A 23,729-nucleotide genomic window follows, 5' to 3' on the forward strand; every position below is an offset into this window, starting at 1 on the left:
CACTGTGTGGGGGTGTAGATAAATCACTTCAGTCTACCATCCGATCCTCTTGGCAGACAGCAGTGCAATTTTGAACGATCATGGCCCCATATTATCATGAATATGCAAACTGGAGGAAAACCCATACAATATACAGGATACAGACAAAAATATTTCTTTTAAAAACTTCATATTATTATGAATATGCAAACTCGAGGAAAACCCATACAATATACAGGATACAGACAAAAATACTTCTTTTAAAAACTTGTAATGTTGAAGGGTAAACGTGTTACTGGGGAAGGATGGGGGCCAGGGAATGAGACGGGACATCTACATTCAAATCTCAATATAAATTTGGCTGTGCAAGGCTTTTAGTTTTACTGTTCAAACTAAACCTGTTCATTTTTATAACTATGTTTCCCCAGTGTGAATTTCTATTTCCATCCTTTTGAGATAAACTAAATTTTAAAAAGCATACAAAGAATTCATGCAACTTTAATATCTCATTTCAAAAAATAAAAAACAAAACTATTTTAATTCTATTAAATGAAATCAACTTATTCTGATTTTATTAATAAGATGTGAATGTCACTTACCATACATTCACGGTCTAGGGGAAAAAATGTTTGGAGAAAAAAGATTTTACCTAAAAAGGAGAATAAGAGCTATACTGCAAATTCGCTGGCAATCGATGTATACTGTACCTTCCAGAAACACTAATTACAAGAGAAAAGGAATGGACTCTATTATGGGGTCAGCTATAAAATATGGATGCTAGTGCCTATTTCATAGTCATTTAGAAAATAAAATGAAATAATATATATACATTGCTTACTCAGCACTCTAAAAGACAGTTAAAATATTCAATAAACAGTAGCTACTATTTATGACTTATTTAGCCAGTTAACCTTCTGGGCCTCAGTTTTCTCACTTTTAATGATAATAGTTATAGATTCTTCAGAGTTATTAAAGGGATTAAATGTATATAAAATGCCTAGTAAAATATGTCACATAAGCACTCACTAAAATGATAGTATAGGAAATTTGAAAAAAATTAATAGAACACTAGATTCCTCTTACCCTCCAATCTATCTATTCTACTTCAGTGTTCTACACTATACTCTTAATTTCTTCGGAAGGATATGTAAGAAACTGAGGTCATAAAATGGTTAACTCTTAAAAAGTAAGCATGATTTTCTGACCACCATCAGTAACATCTAAGCAATGCTAACTTCTAGAATTTGACAAAAACGCCAGATTTCTCCTTCTGATGACTGTGTAAGAAAAGAAATATCTTGCTCTTTCTTACAATATTTTTCTTATTTCTTAGATGTATTCTATTAGTGAAGAAGACTACCACTGTACACTAGCTCAAGGGGAATTCCTAAGAACATTTAAATGGTGGGCTGCACTTTACAGAACAACCTCAATCTGGGAAAAGTATAAGCAATATGTTCAAAAGACTCTCAGCTGGCTAACCGTTACCAAGTCTTTACAACAGAGTTTGTTGCTAAGAAAAGAATTCCTTTTGGGACTCCTATACAAAGACTTAATTACAGAATTGAGGGGAGGAAGTCAATTGTAAAGAACTATGTATTATGGAAGGAAAAACAAAAAGGAATCACCTGAGCTCTTTGAAAATAGCATCTTTGAAGGAGAAACAAACTACATGAATTAGCTGCAAAAGATACATGCAAAAGTGTAATAAATTCTTATGAGCTTAGCATCAAACCTAAGTTTGTTAGGCATGACTTTTTTAGTTTGTATAAGAACAAAGAAATGCTTATAAAGAAACAGACAATATACCCAACCAGCCTAACATATACCTGAGTAACCCTTCATTGCATCCATGCCCACATATGGTCGCAATATCTCCCTTTATTGGAGCATTTCCAAACCAAGTCCTCTAGCTTCTGCCAATTAATCTCAAAGTGGAAAGGCTAATGTGAATCTAACTTTTCTAAAAGTGTAGAATAGCAGACCTTGCAGTTTTCCCTTACCTACTTTAGAGAAAATGAAAGCTGGTTTGTTCACTTGCCCAGCAGCTTTAAAAACAAATATGATGGTTTCATGCTGCCACAGTTTTATTTTAAAGAACAAAACTTGTGAAAAATGGTTAAGTAATTTGGTAATAAAAGAACAGGAAAATACAAAAGGAAACAAAAATAACAGATAGAATTTCATACAGGAAATATATACTAGTAACTAAGGAAAATTCTCCTACAAATTAGTCCTAAAGCTAACCTCAAAAGTCTTCCTTTTGTCCTAATTTTATTCTTCATTCATTCCCTTCCGGGAACACAGAGTACCTACACCCTTCTGCAAGGTTAATAATGGTACTTGATTTTAAAGAGCTTTAGAAGGTGGCAATACTCGGCCACCTACTCATTTAAGGTACACCCCATCATTTAAATATTCCAAAGAAGTTCTCATGTAGCTCAATGTGCAGTATAACATGTTTCTATGGTTGCTCTAGGTGATGTCAGGCAAGGTAACAAAAGCAGTGGTTCACAGGGCTTCACCCACCAGACTTGCTCTAAGAAACTAAAAAGTGTTCAGTGTAATTAATCCAATATTCAGAATTATTAACTCTTTCTCTACTGACCTCTGCTTTCGGTCCCAATGAAAGATTAACCGTATTGTAGCAGCATGTCCCCAACTCTCCCCTGAGGGAAAAGAACATAATAACTGTACGTTGCCTTACCGACTAGGTTGTAAGAAGTCTACCAGAACACCTCTGACCAAATACAGTCTTAATTTACTTAATTCAATATAATAAGAATACACTTGGTTTCAAAAACCCTGGGGCATGAGTAACATCCCCAGATTAATAGATTTTTACCTATCTAGAGAAATAATACAAATCATTATCCTCTATTTGCTTTTGGAAAATTTTATAGTCTAAGTCAGCATATCTATCCATCTTCCACATCATCAGGCCTACTAACTTATGACCCTCAGAATAAAAGTTATAACTCTGACATAATATCCTTAAAGATTTTAGTGGAAATAAACCTTGAATCATTGTGTTTTAACAAAACCATGACAGGTTAGGAACAGAGTTCATAACTCTATCCACTGTATTCTGATTTGTATTTAAATGCATTTATTCTGCCTCCTGTCTAAAATTATAAGCTTTCTAAGGGCAATATATCTTATGCATATTTATATCCCCAGTACTTGAATCAACAGTTGCCAAAAAGTAGATATCCAAGAAATGTCTGTTAAATGCCTGAGAGGACCAATCAGTATTTAAGGGCACTGTGCTTGGTGCTGAGATTTCTAAGTGAGTAAGACAGATACAGTCCCTCCTATCATGGAGACCACACTGTTCAACAAGTAACAAATGAAAGAATTAAAAAAAAAAAAAAAAATTAACTAAAAATATCTATATGATTAATTTACCCACCTAAAGCAGGAACGAGTGAGGCCTGATTTCTATCAAACTTTGTTGTCATCTGATTGGTTAAAATTACCTATTAAGGCAAAAGGTGAGAAAATTATGAGTCCTCCCAAAATCATCAAGTAAAAATAGTCTTGTGATTTTAGAATTTTGAGTACAATAAATGTTAAAGAAAAATATTTTTAGGTAGCAAATATTTTTTCTGATAAATTTTTTTAAAACCTAATTTTTACCCAGGTTTCTTGTAAATTGTCTACTTTTAGGACTTAAACCCTGCTAGGGGTCCCCTCCTCCCCTCTGGTATTTTAAACAGAAACAGGCCATTGATTAAACATCTTTCCTGTGGGTTTGTTTTGGTTAACAGTTATGAGGACTCAACAAGAGTCCCTTGATGCAATTACCATTTTAAAAGACCAGATGCTGTTTGGGCCCCCTCCCCGTCCCCCTCCTCTGGGTCTAGTTTTCACGTGCGTATGTTCCATTGTTTTGAAGCAAACAAAATGTCACAGGCCACAGTAAGATTTACCCCATCCCTTAAAAGAAAAAAAGAAAGAAAGAAAAAAAAAAACCAATTTACCCATAAAAATGAGTAGTTATCTGAACACATGATTTTATTAACCATAAAGCATTTTTAATAGATAAGAACAAAAAGTTCTTGTGAAAATGGAGGAAAAATATACCAAATAATACATAACAGTCTGAAGAGACCATGGGTAAAAATTTCATAACTGGGAGAATCAGAAAAATTTTCCTTCCAGATTCAAGTGTTAGCAATAGGAACAATGAGAACAATAGCAGTGACATCAGTGGTGATAATGAATATTTACTGAGTATTTAATATATGCTAGAAACTATGGTAAGTGATTAACCTTCATTATCCTATCTAACCTTCAAAACTAGTCTATGAATGAGGTAGTACTATTATCCCAGTTTTATAGATGAAAAATCAGAAGCTTAAAAGATTAAGTCTTGGTTCTTTATAACTACTGCCTCCCTAGAATAACTTCATTCAAAGCACTATGAAACCCTTAATAAATACCTCAATGTTTCCATTTTTAGGGGAGAGACAGATAAATATTAGTATTTATAATTTTACAGAAAAAAATAAGAAACCAAGGGAAAGAATTATGCAAAGAGATCTAAAATCATGAAGAAAATACAGGATAAGTAGAAAAGTTAGGGGAAAAAAAGCCAGAAATCAGGTTAAATGATCCCAAATTAGGACTATGCTGATCAGCTGGTAATAACCACAGGCATTGTTTTCCTCACAGATGGCTTTCAGGCTAAAAATACTGCTTATTCTCCTGGATTAAATAGTGGTCTATAGAACAGATTCCGTGTTTTGAAAGACTGTAATTTTAATGTAGGGAAAACAAATGTTTAAGGCTGACTTAATACAGTAAAAGTCAGATTATCTGGCATCTTCCTAACCAAAATACTCTAGAAATGGTTACTTAAGCTATTCCTCTAATACACAGATCTTTCTTCTAGAAAGAACAGATACTACTGCAAGTTGAAAATGATAAAGAACTTCTGCAAAAAGTAATGAGAAAAGGTACCTACCCTATCAAGGTCTTTGATCCCATTAAAAAAATTAAGAAAGAAACGGCCGTTTGGCTATTCTCACTGCAGTGGTAACAACCAGAATTTCTGTTTAGACAGAAAGGAGAAATTTGTGATCTACTTCCATTTGCTAATGGATGACATGACTTTTTTCTAATTCTTTTCTCCTTAAGTGCCACAGTGGCTTCCCCATGTGTTACCTCACACCAGGCATCTCAGAACAAGCTAACCAGGAATTTAAACTAGTAATTGACTGTAATATATGACTATGTAGATTCCCAACATACTGAATAAAATCCTTTACTGTACATACTACCAAGTACAGTGTGATGCTTGAGCAACTGGGATATTTACTTACAGCCTACCCTTTTTGTTTAGAACTGTGCTGTCCAATTCTATAACCATCAGTCACATGTGACTTTTTAAAGTTTAATTAATTAAAACTAGCAATTCAGTTCCTCAATAGCACTAGACATATTTCGAGTACTCAATAGCCATGCAGCTACTTTACTGGATCACTGATTCCCATCACTACAGAAAGTTCTATTGGATAGCACTGCTTTACAGGAAGTATTTAGTTTATTCATTAAATCTCTTGAGGAAAATGTAAATGGAACTACTGGTTTACCAGCTATTCAACATTCCAAAATTAGATTTTGCATTAGTGGCAAATATATACAAAGTAATTATATTACTTCTACAAAAATGTTCGGTTTACCATGCTACAAATGTAAATTAATGTGTGATTATTCCAATTTCCTGAAGAATAAAGCTTTAAAATAGTGAAGGAATAATCACTTTGAAATAATGAATTCAATGCTTTAAAATATTTGAGACTCAAATGTCTTTCAATTGATGAAGGGATAAACAAAATGTGGTATACACATAAAATGGAAAATTATTCAACCATAAAAAGGAATGAAGTATGATACATGCTACAACATGGATGAACCTTGAAAACACTGTGCTAAGTGAAAAAAGTCAGATACAAACGGTATCACATATTGTATTATTTCATTTATATGAAAGGATCCGAACAGGCAAATCCATAGTGACAGAAAGTAGGTCAGTGATTGCCAGGGGCTGTGAGGAGGGCAGAATGGGGAATGACAGATAATGGGTATGGGATTTCTTTACAGGGTGACGAAAATGTTCTAAAATTAGACAGTAGTGATTCTTGAACAACTCTATGAATATACTAAAAACCATTGAATTGTATACTCTAAAAGGGTGAATCTTATGGTACATGAATTATATCTCAATTATGCTGTTGAAAAAAGCATTTCTGATAATAATAAAACTGATTTTTAAAGGACTTTCCCTTTTTCAGTTTGAGAAAAAGACTGGTAACATCTAGAGTTGTGAAGGATGTGGGAAAGTAAGAATTCCCATTCATTGCTGTAGAGAAAGTACATGCCTCAGGAGAGTAATTTGAAAATATATAACAAAATGTTTAAAAATAGATCCCTTTGGTTTAATACTTTAATTTTAAAAAGTTATTCTAAAGAAATAACTGGAAAAACAGACAAAGATGTATATATAAAGCCAATAACTGCTGTGTTTTAAATGGGGAAATTGGTTAAAAAACTATGCTACAATCATACAGTGGAATGGTACACAGCTATTAAGAAAATAAAATAGCACAGTAAATGCGAAAATATTCAAATAAGTGAAAAGCAAAATATTGCTTTGCATAACAGCATGAACTCATTTTTTTTAATTTTGCATATGTGTAGGAGGAAGTGTGCAGAAACATGTATACCAAATTCAATAATCATCATCTCTGATTGTAGGGTAATGAAGTCCCTTGCTTTCTAGATTTCTGAATTGTTTAGATTTTTTTTTTTTACAAGAAGCATGCAAAACTTAAAAACTTTAAATGTATTTATTATCAAAAGTCATACATGCTTTTATAATGCTAACTGTGGGGGTAAAATCAAGGAATTCATAGAGTAAGAAGGCTAAGTATGCCCCCAATTCAAAAAAATCTTATCCCTAAAGGTATGCACTGTTAATGCTTTGGTGCTTTCAGATATTTTTCTTCATAAATATAAATACAAATACACATGCATGATTTTAATTTTTCTCAAAAGTCTGATCAAACTAAATTGTTATGTAACAAGGATTTTTTTACTTAAATCATATATTGAGATATATCTCATTCTGTATTAGTGTACGTATCACTTACAACACTCTTCTTAACCACTACATAGTATTGCATGTTATTGCTTGGACTATTTTTCTTCTCTTTTTTTTTTTGGCTTGGACTACTGTTTTAATCAGAGAAAATGAAGATATTTCTGTTAAAACAAAAACAAAAAATATTACCTGTGGATTTATGAAACCCATTGGGCTTGGGTGCCCCCTACTGGGGGCTCTTCACTGATATTAACAGAATGGTAAATTAACAATTTACAGCAAGAAATAATTCAAAGATGGAGCACTGTCCCTTTCTGTAGACAGCTAAAATTCAAAAAACTAAAAAAAAAACATGTATTTTTAGCCGATTTTATTAAAGCAGCTCTTTATTTACTTTGGATGTATTACAGCCATTTACTCTCCTAAAAGAATAAAGGCAAGGAAATCAAGCTAAGCAGTGTGTTTGTGTCAGTGGTGAGATGGGTTGTAGAGTCAGAAATGATGGCAAACAGGAAGTTAAAAAAATTTTTTTCTTCACTCCTTTTTATCTCTCCACTTCTGAGCTTATAGTCATTTCTTTCTTCACAACTCAAACCTAGAAAAGCTCAAATAGGTTCTTTACAAGATGCAATGTTTCTATCCCTGAGTCTGTGTGTACTACATAATAATCAAAGACTCAGAGGAAAAAAAACAAACAGAGATGTTGAAAGAAAGCTTACCTGAAAAACATCCAGTATATTTAGATTAAAAAAAACTTTGCAATTAGCAAGGATGGCATTTCTTTATCAAGCAAAGTCCACTTTTTAAAATGACATATTAATTATGCTAGTTATTTCACAGGAAAACTGATACACAACATTAATTGGAATTAATTTTTTAAAGAACCCAAACCAAAATAAAACAAAATTCATTTATTCCTTAACTTCAATGAATGTCTGTATTATTTGCTATCAGGTAAATACTATTTTGCTAATTTCACACAGAAATATTTTGTAAAATCTTGATTTTATTATAAAATTCTCCTGACTAGTAATACTTACAGCTAATCTGTGGTTATTTGCAAGACTGATCATTTGCTGGGCTAGGCCATTTAGTAACCGAGTACGAAGTGACAGGTCATCTAGGTCATGGCGAAAAGGAAAAGCAATACCATCCACTATCACTAATCGAACCTAAATACAGAAGAGATAATGATATTAGGTTTGGTATTACAAAAAATGCAATAAAAATGGTATACAAAAAGCATAGTCAATTATAGAAAAAACTTAAAACCAGGGCTTTATTTCTAACTCTCCAAAGGCTTTGTTTCAGAGAGTTATAAATCTATTCATTCAATGCTTTCTGCACTGATCATCAAAAATGAAATTTATTCTTATTTGGTAATTTATCATACTTAAGAGAAAATTCAACCAAAAGGAAAAGGAACAATTGTAATTTTCTCATACCTTGCCAATAGACTCAGTTTTACAAAGGTATTTTACACTGATAAAACATATGTTTGAGTAGATCCTCAAATTCATATAGAATCACAAGGTACCCCAAATAGCCAAAACAATCTTGAAAAAGAACAAAGTTGGAGGTCTCATACTTCCTGATTTCAAAACTTACTACAAAGCCAAGGTAACAGTATGGTTCCGGCATACGGACAGATAAATCAATGGAACAGAACTGAGGGACCAGAAATAAACCTACCCATTTAAGGCCAACTGATTTTTGACAAGGAAGCCAAGTATATTAAATGGGGAAAGAATAGTCTCTTCAACAAATGGTGCTGGGAAAGCTGTCCACAGGCAAAAAAAAAAAAAAGATGAAACTCTATCTCATACCCATGTAAAAAAATCAATTCAAAATTGTTCAACAACCTAAATATAGGAGCTAAAACACTAAAACTCTTAGAAGAAAACAAAAGGGAAAATCTTCATGACCTTGGATTTGATAATGGAATGGTAGCTTTTACCCAAAAGCATGAACAAAAGAAAAGATAAATAAATTGGACTTCATCAAAATCTAAAATTGTGCATCAAAAGACATTATGAAGAAAGTGAAAAGACAACCTACAGAATGGGAGAAAATATGTGGATATCATATATCTGATAAGGGTTTAATATCTAAGATATATAAACAGCTCCTACAAACTCAACAGCAAAAAGACAACCAACCCAATTAAAACATGGGTAAAGGATTTAAATAGACATTTCTCCAAAGAAGATACACAAATGGACAATAAGCTCATGAAAAGATGCTCAACATCATTAGTCATAAGGGAAATGCAAATCAAAATCACAATGAGATACCACTTAACACCCAATCAGATGACCATAATTTAAAAAATGGAAAATAACAAATGTTGATGACAAAGCAGAAAAATTGGAGCCATCATACACTGTTAGTGGGAATATAAAATGGGCGCAAGTGCTGTGGAACAGTTTGGCAGTTCTTCAAAAAGTTAAAATATATTATTACCATATGACTCAGTAATTCCACTTCCAGGTATATAACCAAAAGAACTGAAACAGGAACTCATGTACAGATACTTGCATACCAATGTTCATAGCAGCATTATTCACTATAGCCAAAAGATGGAAGCAACCCAACTGTTCATCAACAGATGAATGGATACACAACATGTGGGATATACAGACAATGGAATATTTTTCAGCTGTAAATAGGAATGAAGTGCTGATAACATACTACCACATGGATGAACCTTGAAACATTATGCTGAGTGTAATAAGCCAGACACAAAAGGGCAAATATTGTATGATTTCACTTATGTGAAATATCTAGAAAAAGCAAATTCATAGTAACAAAGTACATTAGAGGTTACCAGGAAGTGGAAGGAGGGAGGAATAGGAAGTTGTTGCTTAATTAATGACTACACAGTTTCTTCTGTGATGATGAAAAAGTTTTGGTAATGGACAGTGGTGATGGTAGCACAACACTGTGAATGCAATTAATGCCACTGAACTGTACACTTAAAAATGGTTAAAATGGGAAATTTTGTGTATCTCCATAATAATAAAAAAAAGTACATTTGAAATCTTGGTAAAGTAAATATGTTCCTCAATTAAATATGTCAATCTTCAGGGGTCTCTTTATGTTAAAAACAAAACAAAACAGAGCAGTCTTCAAATATCAAATCACAAGACATGCTTCAAAATTCAATTCTTGGTACACTTACACCTCTTAATTTTAAATAGACTATAGGGCAACTAACCATTACAAAATCTGTTACAACACAGAATTCAGCATTAGGCATGTTTGTCTTGAATTCCAACCAATACGATGAACATCTCTATGACAGTTTCACTAAAGAATAATCCAAATAATGGGTCCTAAGATGAAGTTAGAGCAATATATAATATATAAACCTGAGATCCAAACACAAACAGAATCTAGAAACTTTTATCCAAATATAAAAACAAAAACAAACAAACAAACAAAAAAACTACACGGCTATATTTTTTCCATTTAGTAAGGGTTAGGATAAAGGAGAGGCTTTTGTGGAGCAAAACATAAGAAAGCCATTCTGATATCTTTTAATTAGCAAATATTTATTGATACCTACTACATGCTGACCACTGTTCTAGGCATTGGGGATTCCATGGCAAGCAAGAGAGAAAAGGTCCCTATTCTCTTAGATCTTATGTTCTAGTGGAGTAAGGGAGAATTAACATGTAAACAAATACATGAATATGATAATTTCTGATAATGATGGTATACATGAATAAAATGAAATTTGCTGAAGTGATAAAAAATAACTGGTGATGGGGATAGAAGGGAAGCCTCAATGAGAAAGCAACTAAATAAGTCCCGGATGGGAAAGTCAATCCAATGACAAGGAACAGGAAGGGTAATGGCTCTAAGACACAAACAAATTTGGTATGTTTAAGAATTCAAATGAGCTTCCTCACCCACTCCTCCAGGGACATTCGCAGGAGCCCAGATAAGGCTATCTGAAGAGCTGCAGGAATTCTGCCCCAAGACACAAGAGGCATGGATCTTCTGGATCATGGTTGTTCACATTTTCAGCAGGAACCAAAGAGTAAACCAGGTATAAGAGTAACACACATTGGGGAGAGCTAAGATGGCAGCATAGAGAGGAGTGGAAGACTGTTACTCCCCCCCGGAACAATTCATAAATGACCAAAAAACTAGTAAATAACCTGGAATAACTGCGGGGAGACAAATGTGGCTGTCCACTCATCATCCACCAACCTGAATTGGGAGGAATGTCCAAGATTGCAGCATAAAATGTTTAAGTAAAACTGTGGAACCACGCTAAGAGCCAAGAGCTGAGAGCCCCTCCCTCATGGAAGCCTCGCGGTGCTAGAGAGCAGCACTCTCTCAGCCCAGCTCCAACTGGGGTTTTAATGTTAACTGCTCAATACAGACAGAGAATCCTCAACAAGCAGACACAGGCTTTTGGTGACAACTGACCTTGGGAGAGTTGAGGGACATATCTGTCTCAGGACGGGGAGCCCAGAGGACTGGGAGCTATCTCTGGCTGACAGGTGAACCTGGGAGCTTTTCTGTCCCTTTCTCTCCCTATGGAGAAAACCTCAGCCATTTTCAGCCTGCAGCGCTTTGCAGTAAAGACAGCCTCAGCCATTTTAAAATCAAAACACTGATCAGCAGAGTCAGAGAAATAAAGAACTTATTGATATGCAGACTGACAACTCTGAAGGGGGCATAGCTTCCCAAGAGGAAAGGCAGGGGCCCAGCTCTACTGCCTGCTTTTCCAGAACCAGACCCCAAAGCCTGGGGGAGGAGAGCCACAGGCCACATCCTCTTTTCACCAGCCGGTGACAGGCTGACAGGTGCACCTGCCAGGCAGAAAAGCACAGGTATATCAATCCTCTAAGAAAAACTAGCAGGGAAACCAGATACTGAATATTTCCTCCTTCTGTGACCTGAGCCTGTTCTCATCTGGGAAAACCTGATTGGGGTGGCCTAGGAGGTCAGATGCCTAGACAACAGAAAACTACAACCTACACTAAGAAAAACAAAGCTATGGCCCAGTCAAAGGAACAAACACACACTTCAACTGAGATACAGGAATTTAAACAACTAATGCTAAATTAATTCAAAAAGTTCAGAGAATATTTCGCAAAAGAGACAGAGGCTATAAAGAAAACACTGGGCATACATAAGGCAGAAATCCAAAGTTCAAAAAAACAACTAGTAGAATCTGTGGAAATGAAAGGCACAACCCAAGAGATGAAAGACACAATGGAAACATATAACAGCAGATCTCAAGAGGCAGAAGAAAACACTCAAGAACTGGAGAACAAAACATCTGAAAGCCTACACACAAAGGAGCAGATGCAGAAAAGAATGAAAAAATATGAGCAACGTCTCCGGGAACTTAAGATGAAACAAAGTACAAGAATGTATATATCACTGGTATCCCAGAAGGAGAAGAGAAGGGATCTAAGAAGCGCAGTGTACTCCAAACAGAATAGATCTGAATAGGCCTACCCCAAGATACTTAATAATCAGATTATCAAATGTCAAAGACAAAGAGAATTTGCCCCAGAGAAGCTAAGAAAGGACCCCCAGACACTTAGAGAGAAATGCCCTGGGAGAACAAGCAAGGATGCACAGGGCTGAGAGAGAGAAGCTAAGAGAAACAGAAGCTCAGACACATTTTGGAGAAAGCCATTTTGAAACCAGAACCCAGGAGCAAAGGACCAGCAGATGCCAGCCATGTGCTTTCCCAGTTGACAGGTGTTCTGGATGCCATCAGCCTTTCTTCAGTGAAGGTATCCTCTTGTTGATGTCTTAGTTTGAACACTTTTATCACCTTAGAAGTGTAAATCTGTAACCTAATAAATCCCCTTTATAAAAGCCAATCCACAGACACGGCAAGATGGCGGCATAGGGAGGTGTGGAATTTAGTTTGTCCTCCAGACCAACCAGTAAATAAGCAGGAACAACTAGTAAACAGACTGGAACAATTGTTTGGGGGACATCCATGACCAAACACATATTGTACACCAGTCTGGAATGGGTGGAAGGGCTGAAACCACAGCACAGAACTGTAAGTAAAGCCCCCAAATGGCAGAGGCTGGTGCCCCTCCTCCACTGGCAAGGCAGGATGAGTTGGAACACTTCCCTATGGGAAAAAAAAAGCAGTCTGTGCTGTGAGCAAGGGATGGAAGCTCCACCAGGCTCCAATCACAGTTTTAAATAACAATTTTGCACTACTGAATATAAGCTACAAGCACAGATAGCAAGCAGGAAAGGAACCCTGAGGTCTCTCCCGACAGAGAGGAGGCAGGGCTGATGGAAAAAACATAAAATAAAATAAAAACCGAGGCTTTTGGAGTCAGCTGAGCTCACAATACTGGAAAAGGGCTGTGTCCCAAGAAAAGGGGCACAAAGAACCTGGTATCAACTGTGGCTCTTGACTGACAAAACTGGGGCTGGGTCTGGCTCTGAAAGGGGGATTTCATTTTTGTCCTTTTTTTTTCTCTCATTAGCATAGAATATTGTCAGCAATGACCCAGACAAAGGTAGAATTAAGATAGATAAGAGATATTAAAATAGATAGAGACAAAGGAAGAAATCAAGTGAAGGCATATCTTCCCTAAGAAAAGGGGGGAAGGGTCCCAGCTCAAGTGGACACCCTCCCTCAGGGAATTCACACTCCAGGGCCTGGGGTGGAGCGGGGGCAGAAACAGCTTAAGCTTGGCCTCTGACTCACCCTGAGTCCTGTGGCAGGGACAAGGTCTGCTGAGAATTAGAGGCACTGGACCTCTTTACGCCAGTGGGGAGCTGCAGGCTGACAACTGCCATCTGCTGGTAAGGACAGGAAAAGCACAGAGTCTAGAGGCCTCACAGTAAAGTCTGACAACACGCTGGGTCTCATCCCCAGGGAAACCTGATACTGATTACAAGCTCCTCCTGAGACCTGGACCTGTCTGTTCTGGGAAAATCTGACTGGGGTAATCAAGGAAACCAGATGCCCAGACAACAGAAAATTACAAATCACAATAAGAAAAATGAAGATATGGCCCAGTGAAAGGAATAAACTTACACTTCAAATGAGATGCAGGAATTCAAACAACTAATTACAGATGTTCAAACAAGTACACTAAATTAATTCAAAAACCAAATCAATGAGTTGAGGGAAGATATGGCAAAAGAGATGAAGGATATAAAGAAGACACTGGGCAAACACAAGGAATAGCTTGAAAGTTTGAAAAAACAATTGGCAGAACTTATGGGAATGAAAGGCACAATGGAAGTGATTAAAAACACAATGGAGACACACAGCAGCAGATTTGAAGAGACAGAAGAAAGGATTCATGAACTAGAGAACAGGAAATCTGAAATCCTACGCACAAAAGAACCGATAGGAAAAAGAATGGAAAAATATGATCAGAGTATCAGGGACTTGAATGACAACATCAAGCACACAAATACACATATCATGGGTGTCCCAGAAGGAGAAGAAAAGGGAAAAGGGCAGAAAGAATAACAGAGGAAATAATCACAGAAAATTTCCCATCTCTTACAAAAGATAAAATTACAGATCCAAGAAGCGCAGCATACCCTAAACAATGGATATGAATAGACCTACTCCAAGACATTAATAATCAGATTATCAAATGTCAAAGGCAAGGAGAGAATTCTGAAAGCAGCAAGAGAAAAGCAATCTATCACGTACAAGGGAAGCTCAGTAAAACTATGTGCGGATTTCCCAGCAGAAACCATGGAGGCAAGGAGGCAGTGGTATGATATATGCAAGATACTAAAAGAGAAAAACTGCCACCAAGAACTCTATATATGGCAAAGCTCTCCTTCAAAAGTGAGGGAGAGTTTAAAGTATTTACAAACAAAAAACACTGAGAGAGTTATGTGAATAAGATACCTGCTCTATACGAAATACTAAAGGGAGAACCACAGGCAGATAGGAAAAAATAGGAGAGAGAGGTTTAGAGAAGAGTATAGAAAAGAAGACTATCACTAGGGGTAAAAAGAGAGACTGAGAAAATAGAAATAAGATATGACGTATAAAATCCAAAAGACAAATGGTAGACAGGAGACATTACGTTGAGTGAAATTAGCCACAAACAAAAGGACAAATCACTAATATAAACTAACATTAATGAGTGAACTTTGAGAGTTAAAGTTGAGAAGGCAGGTTATCAAGAGATAGAAAGAGGGTAGAGATCGGGCATTTGATCCTGAAGGCGTACAGAATGTTCAATGGGATTGATCATAAAGATCCAGAAATGGCTAGCACAATACTGTGTGATGATAGCACAATACTGTAAGTACTCTGAACAAAGATGAGTGTGAGTACAGTTGAAAAACACAGGCTAAGGGCACGTATGACATCAGAAGGAAAGACAGAAGATAAAAACTGGGAAACTTAGCAAAACCTAGAGTGGTCAATGACGGCGATTAAATGTATAAATATAAGAATGTTTTTACATGAAGGAGAACAAATGAATGTCAACATTGCAAGGTGTTGAAAATTGGATGGGATAGGGGAAAAATACAATCAATGCAAACTAATGTCTATAGTTAACAGTAACACTGCAATATGCTTCCATTAATTGTAACAAAGGCAATATACCAAAGCTGTTTATAAGAGGGGCATATAAGGGAGTGGTATGGTATTATTGGTGGTGTTGTTGTCTGAGCTTTTCATTGCATTTTAGTTTATTTTTACTTTTTCTTCTATCTCTTATTTATTTATTTTTTTTCCATTTTTTTCTCCTTTTCCTCTTCGCAGAAGAAATGGAAATGTCCTCATATAGATTGTGGTGTGAATGCAAAACTATGTGATTATACTAGGAATCACTGATTGTTCACTTAGGAAAGATTGTATGGTATGTGAATAAAACTATTTTAGAAATAAACACAGGGATACAAGTGCTGGAGAAAATGTTGAGAGAGGGATGTACCTATTCAGTGTTGGTGGGGAAGTAGAATGGTGCAGCCCCTCTGGAGGGTGGTGTGGTTGTTCAACAGAAGGCTAAGAATGGGGTTGCCACATGGTTCTGCAACCCTGTTATTGGGTATATACTTGGAAGAACTGAGAGCAGGGACACAAATGGACATTTGCACACTGGTGTTTATGGCAGCAGTATTCATGATTTTCAATGGATGGAAATGGCCTAAGAGTACATCGACTGATAAATGGAATGGCAAACTGTGGTGTATATATACAATGGAATATTGAGCAGCAACAAGAAGGAATAAAGTTGTGAAGTATGCAACTAGGTGAATGGACCTTGAGAACAGTACGTTGAGTGAAATAAGCCAGAAACAAAAAGACAAACATTATGATGCTTCAGTAATATGCACTAACTATAATGTGCAAACTCTGAGAATTTAATCTGAGCGCAGAGGTTATTAGTGAAGTCTTCCTATAAAGGTTCCTAGATTGCAAGCTCTTACAGCAGTAGTATCTATTCGTCACTTGTAACAGTTATTTCTGAATTTTGAGATGCTGAAATGTTTGTACATAACCTGGTCAGTCCCTGGAACTTTGGATGTGTGTGTGACACCTGAGACTCAGAGCCAGAGTTTGGCATCTATGAATGTCAGCATTACCCCATACAGCAACTGTTAAAGAAGCTGAAAAAGAGATCAGTCTTCAATGAGAGATAAGAACAAAATGGACTTGGCTAGGATTAAGGTAAATCAGACTAAAGGGTAAAGGATGATATTGATGGTGTTTTAAAACTTCAACTAAGACCATAGGAAGAGTTCATTTGGTGCAAAATCTGTATTTTCTATAACACACTAGATAATTTAACTTGTATGGTCAGTTTATTCAAACTCCATAATTACACGGAAACCTGAATAGGGAGCGACAGCTAGTTGGTTTCTACAGGTTAGCGTAAAGCCCCAATACATCCCAGAGTAATTTGGGCAGAGAATAAAAGGTATTTGCAAAGCCCCCTTGAGGGAGTAAAATGTGGAAATATTAAACTTCCCCTGCTGGGGAATCCTGATATTCTTGCAAGCACTGGGGACTTCCAGTTTAGTAGGTCATGTCCTTGATCTTGGGGCTTGCCCTTATGAAGTTTGTTATGGCAATGGAGAGGCTAAGCTTGTTACTGCAAAGAGGCTAAGCCTACTTAAAACTGTGCCTAAGAGTCATCCCCAGAGAACCTCTTTTGTTGCTCAGACGTGGCCTCTCTCTCTAAACCAACCTGGCAGGTGAACTTGTTGATTTCCCCCCAACATGGGACATGACTCCTGGGAATGAGCCTAGATCCGGCATCGTGGGATTGAGAAAGCCTTCTGGTCCAAAAGAGGGAAGAGAAAGGAAATAAAATTAAGTTTCAGTGGCTAAGAGATTACAAATGGAAGCCAAAGAGGTCATTCTGGAGGTTATTCTAATGCCATTATAGACATCCCTTTTAAGTTTTCAGTGGATTAGGAATAGTTTGAAACGGAAATACGTGAAAGTGTTAAACGGCAATCCAGTATCCATCCTTGATTCTTGAAGACAACTGTTGTAAACTATATAGCTTTAATACAGTGGTGGAACCATGTGACCTATGAAAACCTTATGGCTCACACTGGCCTTTATTCCACCAGTGTATGGACAGATGAGTAGAAAAAATGGGGATAAAAAAAAAAAGTAAATGAATAATAGGGAGGGAGGAGGAGTAAATAAGGAATGTTTTTGGGTGCTCTTTTGTACTTTTATTTTTATTCTTATTTTTATTTTTTGGAGTAATGAAAATGTTCCAAAAATTGACTGTGGTAATGAATGCAAAACTAATATGATGATACTGTAAACTGACAGCACACTTTGGATGACTGTATGGTATGTGACTACATCATAATAAAATTGCAGAAAAATGAAAAAGCCCATCCATTTCTGGTATTTTGCATAATGGCAGCATTATCAAACCAGGAACAGTGGGTTACATCTATAGATGTTTATTGTATTCAAAATTAAAAATGAGAAAAATTTTAAATATTGATTAATTCATTAAAAATAATAAACCCATCACATGTTAACTTTTTTTTTTAAGTAACTACATTTTCCAAAATCTAAATAAATTTAGTTGAGAGAGTCACTGTTTTACATTTTTGCAAATCTCTATAATGGCTTGCTTAAAGAAGACAGCTGGATTCCCATATCTGCTTCTGCATTCACTCTGTTATGTTATCATGTCACAAAGTTTCTGGAAAATTCCACCGTAAACCCATGAGAGAATGACAGTTAAAAAGACAAATAATATCTCAATATTATTAGGAAAATACTCTCGACCTTGCGACTTCCTGTAAGGGTCTCTTCATCAAAAGATCACTCTGATTGAGGTGAGAAGGACGAAATGAAGGATTGTAATACATTTTATCTTTGCTGCCCCTGAAGATCCCAGCATAAGGATAACATAGGAGGAGTAAAAAAAAAATGTAGAAACTGGGAGAGGAAATACCAGCGTTTCGGTTTGCTAATGCTGCCGTTACGCAAAATACCAGAAACGGACTGGCTTTTATAAAGGTGGTTTATTTGGTTACAAATTTACAGTCTGAAGGCCATAAAAGTGTCCAAATGAAAGCATCAACATGAGTATACCTTCACCAAAGCAAGGCCAATGGCATCCGGAAAACCTCTGTTAGCTCAGAAGGTACGTGGCTGGCATCTGCTGATCCTGGGTTGTGTTCCAGCTCCTCTCTCAGCTCCTATGCATTCTTCAAAATGTTGCTCTTGGGTGTTTGTCCTCTCTTAGCTTCTCCAGAGCAAACACACTGGGCTAGCATCTCCAAAGTGTCAGCAAAAGTCTGCTTTCAGCAGCCGTCTCCAAAATGTCTCTCTTAGCTGCTCTCCAAAATGTAACTCTCAGCTGCTCTGAGCTCCTTCTGTCTATGAACTCTTTTACAGGACTCCAGTGATTAAATAAAGAACCACCCTGAATGGGCGTAGTCCGTATCTCCATGGAAATAATTCAATCAAACATTTCACCCACAGTTGATTGAGTCACATCTCCGTGGAAACACCCAATCAAAGGATTCCAACCCAATCAACACTAATATGTCTGCCCCCACAAGATTGCATTAAAGAACACGGCGTTTTAGGAGACATAATACATCCAAACAGGCATAACCAGTAATGAGAATGTCAACAAAACTTCAGAAGAGCAGAAAAAACTAAACCCCAAGTGCGAATGGGAGTGAGTGAGAACAAAGCCAAAAAGAAGCAAGTCAACTTGTGCTACAGAACCCTGGAAAGGCTCTTTGGCACCAGGTACCTCTTAAAGTAAAAAGGGAGGTTTGGGCCAAAGACAAAAAGATTGAAAATGTGAAGAAAGGGCAAGACCCCCAGACCCCCTATTCTCCTCCAGTATAGTCCTTTGTCAGTAGAATACTGCAAGTTTATTTAATGAAGTTAACTGTACAATAGTCCTGAGGCATCAAGCACAGCTGAAGACAGGTATAAGAGACTGTACTAAAAATTAGTGGATTGAAAGGGAAACATGTGTGTGTGTATGTTGCACTGAGTATGAGAGGTAAATCTTTATTTTCCATGGTTCAAATCTATAGATTAATAACCAAACTTGAAAAATTAAGATATAGAAGTATAACTATATAATTTAGAAATACAGATGTAAATCCTAAAAGAAACAAAGAGAGTTAAAAGCAGTTTCCTTTGGGAAACAGGAATTGGAAACAGGAAGAAATGGGAAAGAAGACTGCTATTTTCTATTAAAAGCCTTGTAGGACCATTCGAATTTACATTTTGATAAAATCAACACTAAAAAAATGAGTAAATAAATATGTAGAAGAGCTTCCTGTCAAAGAAAACAATTGGTAAAAGACCTTGAGATGGAAAGGGCTTGGGATGTTCAAGGGACAGACCCGAAGGCCAGTGTGGCTCAGTATGGTGAACAAGGACAAGATAAGTTAAGAAACAATACAGAAGTAATCAGCAGCCAGATAGCATAGGACCTTACTGTAGGTCATGGTAAGATGCCTGGATTTTATCCTAAATGCAATGAAGGGTTTTAATTAGTGGTGTGATATTTAATTATATATACTTTAGAAAGCTTATTCTGGCTGCTCTGTAGCAGGGGACAAGAGTGGAAGCAGGGAGAAGTAGGAGGCTACTACAGAAATTCAGACAAAATATGATGGCATCTTAGACAAGAAATAAAGCACCAAAGATGTTGAAGTTTTCAAATTAATAGTATATTCTGTTGGTACGAGAGGTGGATATAAAGTAAGATCACCTAGGAAGAGAATATAAATACAAAATCCTAAAGAATCCACAAAAAACCAGTAGAGCTAATAAATTCAGCAGTTACAGTGATATAACATCAACACACAAAAATCAGTTGTATTTCTATACACTAGCAAAAAAAAAAAAAAACAGAAAATGATTATGAAAACAATTCCATTTACAATAGCATCCTGTGATGGTTAAGTTCACGTGTCAACTTGATGGTTATGGAGTCCAGTTGTCTGGTCAAGCAAAAACCAGCCTGATTATTACTATGAGGATATTTCGTGGATTTAAATCATTGGTAAGTTGATTCCGTCTATGGATGAATACATCTATAACCAACTGAAGAGAATGTCTTCAACAATGAGTGAAGTCTCACCTGATCAGCTATAGGCCTTAAAAGGAAAAGTGAAGATTTTAATAGTCAGAAGAATTTCCATCTCTACTAAAGCCAGCCAGCTTTTCCTGGGGAATTCATCAAAAACCTGAATTGGAGTTCTCAACTTGCAGCTTGGCCTTGCCCTGCGGAATTTGAACTTGCCCATCCCTACAGTCACATGAGACAATTTTCATTAAAATATCATAATACTTACATTGTGTGTGTGTGTGTGTGTATCTCCTGTCAATTCTGTTTCCCCAGAGAACACTGACTAATACAGAATAAAAAATAATAAACTATTATATTAAGGAAGACAGAGCTAAAATCAAAGACCTAACTGTACATCTGGAAGAACTAGAAAAAGAGCATCAAACTAATCCCAAAGCAAGCAAAAGAAAAGAAATAACAAAGATCAGAGCAGAAATAAATAAAACAGACAACAACCAAAAAAAAAAAAAAAAAAAAAAAAGAATCAACAAAACCAAAAGTTGGTTCTTTGAGAAGATCAATAAAATTGACAAACCCTTAGATAGACTGATGAAGAAAAAAAGAGAAAAGATGCATATAAATAAAATCAGGAATGAGAGGGAGGACGCTACTACTGACTCCACAGAAATGACAAAGAGCATAAGAGGATACTATGCACAACTGTATACCAACCAATTAGACAACTTAGATGAAATGGACAAATTCCTAGAAACACATGAATAGCCTATATTGACTCTAGTAGAAATAGAAGACTTCAACAAACCAATCACAAGTAAAGAGATTGAATCAGTCATCATAAAACTACAAACAAAGAAAAGCCCAGGACTAGATGGCTTCACAGGTGAATTCTATCAATCATTCTAAGAATTAATATCAGTCCTGCTCAAACTTTTCCAAAAAACTTGAAGAGGAACGCTACGTAACTCACTCCACAAGGCCAACACCACCTTAATATCAAAGCCATAAATATTCTATCAGAAAAGAATATTATAGAACAATCTCTCTAATGAATATAGATGCAAAAATCCTCAACAAAATACTCGCAAATCAAATCCAACAGCACATTAAAAGAATTATACACCATGAACAAGTGGGTTTTATTCCAAGTATGCAAGGGTGGTTCAACACAAGAAAATAAATTAATTTAATACACTACATTAACAAATCAAAGGGGAAAAAACCCACATGATCATCTCGACTGACGCAGAAAAGGCATTTGACAAAATCCAGCATCATTTCTTGACAAAACCTATCTTTAGCGTTTGGTGCCTCAGAAATCAACTGTGATAAATATGCTAAAAGAGGAAAAGGGAACTGGTATAGGATAGGGAAGAATAATGGAAGATAGTTTTTCACATCTAGAAATAATATCAAATGATCAAATGTTACTTGTAGGTTGGCTGAATACACGATATGAAAGGATGCCCAATTTCATTCATAACTGAAGCAATAAACATCAAAATAACAAAACGATAGCATTTCCTACACAAAAGCCTGGCAAACATATCCATATTGTCAAGATGAAAAATAGGCATTCTCATACACTGCTAGTAGGAGTGAAAATTGGTATAAAACCTTTTGAAGAACAATCTGTAATGTCTATCAAAACAAAAGATGCTCAAACCCTCTATTATTACAATTTCATTACTGAGAATTTACCCCATAAACATACTCACAAATGTACTCTGAGATATATGTGTAAAGATTATCACCAAAGCATTGTCAACAATAGCATTTAAATTCAATTTTAGGGGATTGGTTAAATTAAGGTACCTTCTCAAAATGAAATAATATGTAACTGAAAAAAGATATCTGTCTGTTTGCTGTGATACAGAAAGATATACAAAATACTTCAAGCCAAAATGGAAGGTGCAGAACAATATCATAGCATAACCCAATTAAGAAACGTTAAAAAAGGAGAGATGCTATACTATACACAAAAATTTTTCTCAAGAAACTATTAATAGTAGCCAGCTCTGGGGAGAGGCAGTTGGAAGCAGTAGCAGAAGTGAAGTTTTTATTTTTCATTTTATATCTTTCTATACAATTTATTTGGTAGTTTAAGATGTTCTGCCATTAGTGGAACTTCTTTTTAGATTGTCTGAATTTCTTATTCTGTGCATAAACTACTTAAATATATCCACATCTGTATCATAGATAAAATACTTATCAATATAGATAAATTGAAAGGCAGGAAAGGAACAAATTTTCTGAATGGCTTTTACTTCAACTTATGTCACGGTACTATGTCACGTACTATTTATTTACTTATTCCACTCCTACTAGCAGTGTATGAGAATGCCTATTACTTATCTACATGAATGTTTACCACATACTCAGTTAACAACATTTCAGTAGTTTGACCCATACCTTTGAGTGTTCTGAAAGGAAGTCTGGAAGGAGATAAACTTGTGCCAAAAGTTCTGTGTAATCATGACAACGAAAATAATAAATATGGGAAAGAATATTTTCAAGAGTGAAGTCCTCCAAAGCTTTTTGGTGCTCTGAAATCAATAACAAAACAGTCTTAAAATAATTAGTTTTAACTGTTTGGTATGTTGATGCTTGTAGGAAAATAGTATCTTCAATAGTAAAATTCTACAAAAAGCTCTTTAATTGAAAGAGAATAAAATTGTAGCAAAATTACTATAAACCATCATTTCATAATCCCTAACCTTTTATTTTTGCCTTTTGCACTGTTTTCCTTGCATCTTGGGCTATATGGAAATTGCTTATACACACATACACTACAATTTTAATGCCTGCCTTTTTATATTTCCAGGTATTGACTTCCATTGAACAAAAGTAATATAAGGGATGATTCTCTAGTTTGTTTTTTTATAGAACTACAAATTAATAGCTAGAAGGAAAACTGTTCAAATAAAACATTTTTCTTTTAAATGCTGTGGTATAACTTGGTATTTAAGTAGAAACAATGATCTAAAATAAAACTTGCTTCTTAATGGATTAAAAAATTAACCAGCTTATTTTTATATATATTTCAGAGAGAAACCAATTAAAAATTATTGCATTTTAAAATATACTTAAGTTTTAGCATTTAAAAAAATTAA

General features: G+C 35.6%; 1 protein-coding gene across 6 annotated transcripts in view; it reads right to left on the minus strand.

Moving 5' to 3' along the window:
- The window catches only part of RAD51C (RAD51 paralog C), a 39,142-nt gene that overhangs the window by 10,677 nt on the left and 4,736 nt on the right, over window positions 1–23,729 (minus strand). For 3 of the 6 annotated variants that reach the window (XM_037809839.1, XM_037809838.1, XM_037809841.1), the window contains exons 4-7: window positions 23,029–23,162; window positions 8,128–8,259; window positions 3,392–3,458; window positions 2,588–2,648 (exon numbers count right to left, since the gene is read on the minus strand). In XM_037809839.1, coding sequence (XP_037665767.1) covers window positions 2,588–2,648; window positions 3,392–3,458; window positions 8,128–8,259; window positions 23,029–23,162 — 394 coding nt within the window. The remainder of the gene's footprint in view (window positions 1–2,587; window positions 2,649–3,391; window positions 3,459–8,127; window positions 8,260–23,028; window positions 23,163–23,729) is intronic. The other 3 variants (XR_005212762.1, XM_037809843.1, XM_037809842.1) reach the window with 1 other exon arrangement.

Source organism: Choloepus didactylus, chromosome 18 (assembly GCF_015220235.1).
Source record: "Choloepus didactylus isolate mChoDid1 chromosome 18, mChoDid1.pri, whole genome shotgun sequence".
NCBI classification, from domain to species: Eukaryota; Metazoa; Chordata; class Mammalia; order Pilosa; family Megalonychidae; genus Choloepus; species Choloepus didactylus.